Here is an 11,022-nt window from a genome sequence, read left to right as displayed (position 1 = left end):
CAAAGATTTACAAACTGAGTCAATATGATAATTAAAGCGCAATGAATGATCAATATGTACTCCCAAAAGCTTTTCAGATTCAACATTTTCAATTAATTTGTTTGACGCATATAAATTTAGTTCAGGGGAATTTATTCTTGATTTTCTCTGTTGAGTTCCCATGAGCATACATTTTGTCTTGTTAATTTTTAACACCATTTGATTTTTGGAACACCAATTTTCTATCTTCATTATATATTGTGATGAAACTTAAAATGATGTGGTAAATAATTCTGTATATGTTTTTGAAAATGTGATTAAATCTGATATTAAGAATGATATGTTAACAAATAATTTTCCATTATCAAAATTAAGGAGAATTCAACAAGAAATAATAATATTACCCATATTATAGTATGTAATTTGTTACGCCACAACTTGGTGAGTAACGTTTGTTACTAATTTAATCAACATGTGGCATATTTTTGTATCCTAACCATAATTATTTTGATAAGTTAGTAATGTTCTGTTATCAATAAATAATTATTTAACACGTGACAATTTGTTTTCGGAAAAGAAATGTAAAGACATTAGAGAAATTTCATAAATGGTCATGACAATGTTGAGTTGGAATTTGGTAGATTATCAGAACTGTGAATGATGCTCCTCTTTAAAAAAAAAACCATCATTTTGATTATTTACGAAATTTGACGACTCCAAGCAGTATTTCAATTACCTTTTTTCATAATGATTGTAACTATCGCGTTCAAAATATGTTTGTATGTCAAGCATGCAGAACATAAATTTCAATCCCCCTTTAATATCTGACAAAAATCGTGCTCAATTTGAAAACGTTCTTTCATTTAACCTAGGACATGCCTAAACTTCTTAAGGCTTTACTCCTGCAAAATGTCAAAGATTTAGGTATCCCTTTCATTCTGAGCTGCAATTATGTCTAATAAGAAGGGAGCAAGAATCTATGAGGGTATAATTATTGGAGAAAACATCATAAACAATTGTTCTTTTCTTTATTCTCTTTTACAGCTATGTGGGACTGACATATTACGCGGTACTGTTGTCCTCATCAAATCAGATTCACACAAGAAACCTGGAATAAATGTTTTGATTTTTGTGTTATAATTTATGTTCCCACTGAAATAAGTTTGATCAACTGATATTTTCTGCATACTAAGATCCTAACGTCCCAGCTTTCATTTCAGCCAACAATCTGCTAACCTGTGAACTTTTGTAATAATCTTTTTTGTAAGTCAACCTTTCTCGTATGATTGTTTTCGGTCTTGTCTTACACAAATCAACAACTGTTTACACTTCTCTGTAAAATTGAAAGGATCTAACCATCGATTGTCTATGCTTGCTGTCTTGTACAATTTTACAGTTGTTTACGCCTTATTTTTATTGATAACTTAACTTTTCCCCAATCTATCATCTCTACCTGCTCTTTTTACACAACTTAACACCTGTTTATACTTTTTGCAACTTTTAGAACTTTTTACTGCATATAGATTTCAAATAGTTTCTTATACTCTCTTACATACCATACTTTTCATTTTGCTTCATAATTGTCTATGCTTGCTTTCTTAATTTTTCTTATATTTCTAAATTTCTAAACTTTTAAAATGATTCTCTTTGTTGTTTTACAGACTATTTTGTGAATTTACTAACGCTATTTTTATGTACGATATTGCTTATATTTGCCGTCTTAGATAAATAGATCTTGAATTTTTTTGTGTTAGTTGATGACACCTTTTACTTGTGATTGCCTATGTTTGCTAACACAGATTCCTCTACTAGATAACCATTAGAACCGTAGCCTAAAAGACCCTCAGTGTTCTCTTAATAATTCATCCTGCTTCTGCATGAATTTTACTCTCTGACCTCGTCTTAGGAGAGTTCGTTAAGGATTCTTCCTTGTATTTTATTTGAAAGCAAATATTTTAGATTTTTTATTTCTAAAATATAAGGAATACATGGACAATGAAGAAGTGTACCCATACCCAATGATCTGTTAGTATTATATCCCCACAATAAAAATAAATGGAATATTTTTAAAAAATGATTGATTTGGTTCCAAAGTAGTCACAATTGACAGCAGGCATAGACTGGGACTCCTTTCTTCTTTAAATTATGACATTTAAATGCTATTGGGGTTAAACATAACAAATAACATGGAAAAAATGAAACAAGAGGCCATGGGCCACATCGCTCATCTGAGTAGCTTTGACCATGCTGTTCTTTACCAATTTCCCCTTTGTAATACATATCGTGACCCCACCCTACCCTCATGGGTCATAATTTGGACAATTTAAAATCTACACCATCACAGGATATGATAAACGTGATGACTTTAACTTTTCTATCGTCAACTTCCCTTACTTATGCAGCAATATACCTTCATCACCTACATACGGAGTATATATATCTCAGCTGATTCGATACGCAAGAGCATTTTCTACGTATGAACAATTTCTTAAACGAGGTAAATTATTGACAAGCAAGTTGATGAAACAAGAATATCAACAGTCTCGTTTAAAGTCATCATTTCGTAAATTCTATGGTCGATACAATAACCTTATCAGCAAATACAATTTATCATTGAATGAAATGCTGACTGACGTTTTTCATACCAATTGTTAGTCCATTATTTATACACTGAATTGACGACGGATTTTTTCCGTTATTTCCTGATTATGACAACGAGCACACGGCGGGTGTGACCGGTCGGCAGGGGATGCTCACTCCTCCATGGCACCTGATCCCACCTCTGATGTTTCGGAGGTCCGTGTTTGCTCTGCTCTTATTTTGTATATTGTTTAATGGACGTTGAGATTGAATACTGTTCGTTATTTCCATATCCTTCTTCCACATAAGTTTCAGCTTTTCTGGCCCAGTAGTTCCTGAGAAGATTTTTAATGATTTTTCCTATGCATTTCAATGTAAAACTTGGATTCCCTTTTGTGGCCCCGCCCTACCCCTGGGGCTTATGATTTGAACAATTTAGAATTTGCACTTTCCCAGTATGCTTCCACATAAGTTTCAGCTTTTCTGGCCCAGTAGTTCCTGAGAAGATTCTAAAAGTTTTTTCCTATATATTTCTATGTAAAACTTTGCTTCCCTATTGTAGCCCACCCTACCCCCGGGGTCATAATTTGCACAATTTGGAATTTACACTACCCCAGGATGCTTTCACATAAGTTTCAGCTTTTCTGGCCTAGTGGTTCTTGTGAAGAAGTTTTTTCCTATATATTTCTATGTAAAACTTTGATTCCCTATTGTGGCCCCGTCCTTCCCAGAGGGGTAATGATTTGAACAATTTAGAATTTACACTACCCCAGGATGCTTCCACGTAAGTATCAGCTTTTTACGCTCAGTGGTTCTTGAGAAGATTTTTTAATGACCCCACCCTATTTTTGTCTTTTTAGCTCACCTGAGCCAAAGGCTCAAGTGAGCTTTTCTGATCACATTTTGTCCGTTGTCTGTCGTTGTCGGTGTTGTCGTCGTTGTCGTTGTTGTAAACTTTTCAATTTTCATCTTCTTCTCAAGAACCACTGGGCCAATTTCAACCAAACTTGCTACAAAGTATCCTTGGGTAAAGGGGATTCAATTTTGTTCAAATGAAGGACCATGCCCTTTTCCAAGGGGAGATAATTATGAATTAGAGAAAAATTAATGGCATTTTTAAAAAATCTTCTTCTCAAGAACCACTGGGCCAGGAAAGATGAAACTCGTGTAAAATCATCCTCAGGTAGTATAGATTCAAGTTTGTTCAAATCATGACCCCCGGGGGTAGGGTGGGGCCAAAATGGCCGATCAAAGTTTTACATAGGAATACATAGGAAAAATCTTTAAAAATCTTCTTCTCAAGAACCACTGTGCCAGGAAAGATGAAACACATGTGGCATCATCCTCAGGTAGTATAGATTCAAGTTTGTTCAAATCATGACCCCCGGGGGTAGGGTTTGGGCCAAAATGGCCGATCAAAGTTTTACATAGGAATATATAGAAAAAATCTTCTTCTCAAGAACCATTGAGACTGGAAAGATGAAACTCCTGTGGAATCATTCCCAGGTAGTGTAGATTCAAGTTTGTTCAAATCATAACCCCCGGGGGTAGGGTGGGGCCAAAATGGCCGATCAAAGTTTTACATAGGAATATAAAGGAAAAATCTTCTTCTCAAGAACCATTGAGACAGGAAAGATGAAACTCCTGTGGAATCATTCCCAGGTAGTGTAGATTCAAGTTTGTTCAAATCATGACCCCCGGGGGTAGGGTGGGGCCAAATGGCCGATCGAAGTTTTACATAGGAATATATAGGGAAACTTTTTAAAATCTTATTTTCAAGTAGTTCAAAGCCATGCTTAGTGATATTTATAGGGAATCATCCACAGGTAGTGTATCATGACCCCCTGGGCGGTTAAAATTCAAGCCCCCTCCCCCCCCCCCCCTCAGTAAACTTTCAGTTCTGATCTGATATGTGCTTTTTTCTAGCCAATTGCTCAGGTGAGCGATGTGGCCCCTGGGCCTCTTGTTTTTATTCTCTCCCCTTTTGAAGGGACTTGGCCCTTCGTTTTAATAATTTTAACTCCCCTTTTAACCATGGATGCTTTGTTCCAAGTTTGGTTAAAATTGGACTAGTGGTTCTTGAAGAGAAGTTGAAAATGTGATAAGTTTACAGACAGAGAGACAGAAGGATGAACAAGTAAAATGCTCACTTGAGCCTTCGGCTAAGGTGAGCTAATAAGTCACGAAGAATATTCTTCTTTGACATTGAATACCTTAAGAGGTAAAATTGCAATACATGTACGTAATATTATTGGGGTTAAAAAATAACAAACAAAATGGTATTAATTTTTAATGTACAAAACATGAAATAAAACAAAATCATGAAGAAATTTAATCTCAATTTCACTTAATTTTTTTGACATTAAATACTTAAACAGGTATAATGACAATACATATACAGGTATATAAACACATACACACTCACACTTCCTCTCTCCATTTAAGGTAGGATTCTTCTCATATTTCTAATATTTAAAAATTAATGAAATTTTCACAGAATCAAGAAGACAGTATCAGTAAGTGATAGTATCAGTGAAATTAAATTTGACCGTTTTATATTATAGGCAAGGTCAGGTCAAGGTCATTATCTTTTTTCTTGACATTAAGAATAAAAAATAACTGTTGCCAATCATGTGATACCTACTTCTAATTCAAAAAACTTAATGATTGTTCTTTTTGTATAAAAACATATTACTATATCGGGTCTATAGCATGATATTACCAAATTTACATAAATAATTTAAATTAACTGGATATTGGCTTATCCGAATTTTCTCTGTTTTTCTTAATTTTTTTAGAATATATCAGTTATTTTCATATGCTTCCTATATTTAACTTTTTCTTATTTTCACATATAATAAAGTAGTCTTATAAATGTACAAAATGATACAAAAACTAAAAGTTTTGATCGTTTACTAGGAGAGAAAAAATACTTTTTTATGGATATTTGGCTGAGATCTGCACTTTGATAGGAAGCGTTTAAATGCTAATAAAGTTTTAGTTTGTTTGAAAAATCATATTTATTTGATATATTTTGAAAGTTTAGTCCCTCATTGTTAATCTAACTTACATTTGAAAATTTTTCCAAGTCTTCGATTGTGTAAAAATTATAACTAAATTCATTGTTCTATTATAATTTTGAGAGGCAGAAAAGAAGATATTTCATAACCATTCCGCCAAAAATATAGTCCCTGCTAGTTTTCAAACGCAGTTTACCATTTTATTTAAAGTTGTACAATTGTGATGAGGAAAGAAAAATATGGTCTTTTAAATTCCCTACACCTAAATATATAAGACATATAAGCAAATATTCTTTTAATGTTTCATCTAGTCAGAAACCAAAGAAGAATCCTACCTTAAAAAGAAAGCCAATTTTAATTTCTGTTCTCATCATCTTTTGATTTAAACAATATTTATTCAGAATACTGAACATGCAGATTGGGCAAGGCACCAATGCCTATAAATACCCTCTCCATCTTTTAGTGAAATCATATAAGCAAACAAGGTGTTTAGTAAAAAAAAAATTGAGAACTTATAAAATGCCGCCATAAATAATACCATGTATAATTTCATAGTCTGTTGTAAAATAGATCATACTTTCTATTAGATTTACAATGCAAAAATACAATATATGTATATAATATATATATTGAACGTACTTTGATATGTACTTGCAGACAACTTATTTCTTGATTTCAACATCACTAAAAACTCTTGCTCTGTTCTGGAGAACCAACCAGGGAATGAGCACACATATATTAGACAATCATTAAAATTGCACACATTACATACCTTCTAATTTGTCATTGCCTGCCAGGGAATGGATTTAAAAGTACACATTTCTTTACTGGGTTCGAGGGCAGCATACGTTTTGTCAGACCCAAGAAACATAACCAAACTTGATTCGATGGTCGACAAACGCATTTTGCCCGAGAACACAGTCAATTAATTTTTTGCTGCATCTTTTATTTTATAATTTCTTTGGACATACATGTATCTTGTGCTGGCTTTTTCCATGTAAATTTCCTTTAAATCTCTAATGTAAACTCGGTCAATGCCTTACTGTCGAACAACAACGAATGAGAATTAGCTGTTCCTGTCCATGTTGTGACATAAGCTGTCCAATATCTCGTTGACAGATCCAACATTTGGTTCTCACTCCGCGGTTTAATGACTTTTTATATGTAGATTTATATATAATAACAGGTTTTAAAAGGTATAACAAAACACTTTATATACAACCTTAAGAACAATTTGTTAATTCATCTTTGATTCCACAGCTTGATTTATCTGTGAAATATGAAATTTCTTGAAATACAGATTCTTGAAACATATGGCAAACTTGCTCAAAGAATACGTTATACAACAAAAATCGATAATACTTAAAAATAAGTGTATACTTAATATCACATGTATCAAAGTAAAATAAAGACAGATATAATTTATGTGGTTGATAACTTATTTAAGATCCTGCCATTTTTGTTAAGAAAATGATAGATGTTAAAACAGTGAGAAAAACATATAAAAGCAAACATAGTCTATCCAAAACTTTGGCAAACAAATACCACTCATTGTTCGTTTGTTCTTCAGATTCATCTTTTTGCATGTGACCCTCTATTTTCTTCAAAGTATCTGATTGCTCAGAGAGTATTGTCAACATTGGGTCACCTGTTCTAAGAAGAAGGTCACGTGACGAAGTGTTTGTCACAATACTCAGTAAGCGCGGCTGACCAACGTTTCCATTTGAGGTAGGAATTTTTGTTGAATCTTCACTTTCCAATTTGAATGATTTATTAGTATATTCATTCTGGTTCGGTTCCTCCTGGAAACAAATAAAGCACACTAAACATTAATTAAATTTGTTTTGCCATGCTGTTGTTTTCTTTGATTGAAAATAGTTATGGTTCTTTGGTAAATCAGCATTTACCGTGCAAATAATGAAAGTAAAAATAAAATCTTTTTTCAACAGAATTTTTGAAGCAACACATGGACAATTATCCCACAAATTTTAATTGTTCCAAAACTGGATTGATTTTATGCATCTATATCTTTGATCTAAATAAAGAGCAAACTACCTTTAGCTATATTTTGCAAGGAGATGATGATGAAAAATATAATTTTAAATTTCAATTACCAGACTTTTGGAGTCTTTTTTCGCCGAGTGTATTTTATTCGCTCTTTTTCCTGTCTTAACACACACAATCCAAGACAATCTACTGAGAAAGAGCTTCCGCATCCAACCAGGAAGTTTATTTCCGGTCGCTCCACGGAAATGAATGTTCAAAACCAACACTGTCATTGCACATGAAAACGACACAAGAACCATTGATGACACGAAATACATACCTGAAAATATAAAATATTCTGATATATATTAAATGTGAATACACTTATAAAAATTTAATACTTTATATGCTAGAGTTCCCAACTATGTATGTGTAACAACTAGAGTTTGATGAACTCTGATGAAATTTGATTAAAAAGATCAATTTATAATTTTCAGATGAAGGAAAGCGATGCACACAAAAGTTTTGTTTTTCTTTTGCCACCCTTGAAAATCAAATCAAATCATAGAATACATACTGGAATTATGTATGAAAAAAGACATAACCGGCCTCTAGATGGTTTACAGTGGTACAGGAATCTTACCCACGTATGGAAAATTGATTGATGACGCCGGAAGTTGATCAGTCACCATCAAAAGGAACACGGCCAGAGACAACAGCACGGTGACTTCTAGGGAGACCTTTTCTCCTGATTCTGGCGGAAGAAGGAATCCAAGGGCCGCCACCGAACTCGTCAGAATACAGGGAAACAAGATACTCATGATGTAAAACAAGGGCTTCCGTTTAATTTCCAGGAAAAATGTAATATCAGGGTACGGTTCCGGGCAACATTGGTAATACAGGACAGTTCTTTTTGCATTCATTGAAACAACGTCCCATTCGTTGTGTAAAACCAGGTTTGTTAAATCAGCTGAAAATATTGGTAAAATGATGTTAAGCAAAAGTAGATCTCGCTTGATGAAAGAAGATACTTGTCATAGTTTACTCATTACTTAAATGTGTATTTGTCTTTATCGGGTATATTTACAATTAGGACTGGTGAATTGCAATAGAAAATTGTGGAATTGCAATGAATTAAGTGCTCAAGATAGTCTAGCAATAACATAACACACCGACAGCATTACATTTCTACACACTACAGGTTTACTACATTTGTGAATACACCTATACACTATACAGGTTTGTAAAGTATGAAGTATACATCTATACAATACATTATGCATAGGTTCATATACTACAATTATCTCTTTTAAAAAGTCACATATCTAGTTTGAAAGTTTCACATATACGGAGTAGATGGTTGGCTGACTTTTTTTTCGCTCTAGCCGTATTGAAAGTGTTGCTTGAGAAAATTAAATTCATACAGGTAGTAAACTCTGTAGTAAGACAACGACATGCTTTTTATTCGTATAGAATAATATTTGGATGAAACAGACAAAGTGAAAATAAGAAAAAAAGAATGCTAAAATGCTATACAAATATGCTCCAGAAATATCTCTCTTGGCTTGTATCAATGTTTCAATGGCCAAAGGAAATGACGACCAATACAAATAAGCTATGGTGAACATGCAGTTAAATATAAGCACATAAACAGCAATTCACACTTAATTTCTCTGAGATTCAGATCTCGTTATCAGAGTATTTTTTTGAGATAGATCTTGAACTATCTTCTAGTATTTTGCCCAAGGCTCTCAATGTAAAAATCAATGTGAGCCGAAAACATTCTAATGGCCAAAATATAAACAAACATTATTTACACTTCATGGAGAAATTATGCGGTATTCTCTTATATCAGTGTCAAGGTTTTGCTTTTAAAAATCTGATAATCATATAAATTCATATGTTATTTTTTGAATTGATATTGTCTGTCCAAAGCTCTACAGAGCTTATGTTACTTGTAAAAAATCCGACTCTTAAAAAAATTCTGATTCTGATTCTGGTAGTGAATTCATTCCTGCCTAAGATACTAGTATTTTCCAACGAAGCTTTGGGGGTAAGTTTGTTAAAAGCCAAGCAGTACTGAATTAGGGACCGATTGTGTTGAATTTTTATAAATATGGGAATATGTATAAACGAAAAAGTTCTATGTGACCTAAACCATTTCATACAAGACAATTAAGAGTGTCTACAAACTGCAGATAAACATCCGAATAAAAGTTGGATAGATAGTTCTTTACCATTTAAAGCGACATTAAGTGAGATTTGGAGTGTTAAGTGAGTCAGTAACTAATGGTGTCCAGTGAAGACAAAGCACACGTATAGACATTTACCTACCGGTCATAGTGGCATTTTACAAAAAACTTCTAGTGATAGAAGCATAGCATTTTACTTAAAAATCAGTAAACATTGTCCTATAACCTTCAAAAATTTGACGAATATTTATGTTACTTGCTTATAGGCCTACCCTGATCCGTGCTTGGGTAGAGATCTAGCTCCGCCCCGCTGTGAGACCAGGACCCGAACTTGAGGGAACAGATCTGGGTGTCCATGGGGAAGTAGAGAACGTTAACGAGGCAGGCGCTCTGTAGGACCGTGGGGAAGTTGTAATACACCAGGCCGCTGGGGTAGATCGTGGCCCGGTAGTCTGTCCTACCCGGCATCATCTCCTCCTCAGCCGAGCTTCATAAAGTAAAAGAAAAACAAGATGTTTTGTGAAACACTGATGCCACTTGTATGACAGCTTATGACAAAAGTTAATATTTCTCAAATGCAAGTCAAACGTCAAGGTTAAGAGATCGAAAATGTTGTTATCCAAAGTAAGGACTTGTCTCAATGAGTTAACCTATGAAGTAAGAAAACCCAAGTACTAACCATTCGAAAGTTATAGCCAAGGGAAAAGTATTAAAAAGTGGATCAAACTCCAAGGTTTAACGTTGGGTACTTTTTGCAAAACATGGTATAACCCAAAGGTTGAGGTGAAATATGTTTGTACCGCAAGAAGTGTTGTCACAAGGATTACATGGTAAATAGGAAAATCATAGCTTCACATAGTCAAAAGTACTTGACAAAGTTTAAGTTTTTCAGGAAAGAAAGAAACAGACAAACAATCTGATATTGCTACATTAGTAACGGAAGGTGACGCTAGAAAAATTAAAGTCATCAGGTTTATCATGAAGTTTCAAATATGAAACAGATTTTAAAAGCATTTTCCAACAATATTTATTAATTAATAATACGTATTCGTGTAATGTAAAAATAATTTCCCGCAGCTCAATTTTACAGTTTTGGATTTGAAGTTTCAAATATGAAACAGATTTTTTTTTTCATTTTCCCACAATATTTATTTAAAAAAAATTAAATCTGAATTTGGTGGAATACATATTGTTTAAGATCTGGTGCCCTTCAAAATGCCAAAAAAGTATGACTTAGTTTGTCTTAATTTTAGATTGGATAATTG

The 11,022-nt window shown here is 33.5% G+C and overlaps 1 protein-coding gene across 1 annotated transcript; it reads right to left on the bottom strand.

Annotated features, from left to right (window-relative positions):
- Positions 1-5,921: 5,921 nt before the first annotated feature.
- LOC134236234 (neuronal acetylcholine receptor subunit alpha-7-like) lies at positions 5,922-10,468 on the bottom strand. The gene is made up of 4 exons (XM_062718399.1): positions 10,030-10,468; positions 8,209-8,535; positions 7,694-7,905; positions 5,922-7,381 (listed from the first exon to the last, which is right to left on the bottom strand). Exons 1-4 carry the CDS (start codon positions 10,226-10,228, stop codon positions 7,022-7,024), a joined length of 1,098 nt encoding a protein of 365 aa, XP_062574383.1. The 5' UTR covers positions 10,229-10,468; the 3' UTR covers positions 5,922-7,021.
- Positions 10,469-11,022: the final 554 nt, after the last annotated feature.

This window comes from Saccostrea cucullata, unplaced genomic scaffold (genome assembly GCF_032062105.1).
Source record: "Saccostrea cucullata isolate Sc308-1 unplaced genomic scaffold, CSIRO_AGI_Scuc_v1 ctg578, whole genome shotgun sequence".
Lineage (NCBI taxonomy): Eukaryota > Metazoa > Mollusca > Bivalvia > Ostreida > Ostreidae > Saccostrea > Saccostrea cuccullata.
The sequence above is the reverse complement of the archived record's forward strand: the minus strand, read 5'-3'. Positions and strand labels throughout refer to the sequence as shown.

Coding starts and splice junctions, on each gene's coding strand:
- LOC134236234 (XM_062718399.1), bottom strand. CDS start 10,228: ATGATGCCGGGTAGGACAGACTACCGGGCCACGATCTACCCCAGCGGC. Junction 8,536..10,029: donor CTACCCAAGCACGGATCAGG/GTAGGCCTATAA, acceptor CAATATTTTCAG/CTGATTTAACAAACCTGGTT. Junction 7,382..7,693: donor AAAAAGACTCCAAAAGTCTG/GTAATTGAAATT, acceptor ATTTGTTTCCAG/GAGGAACCGAACCAGAATGA.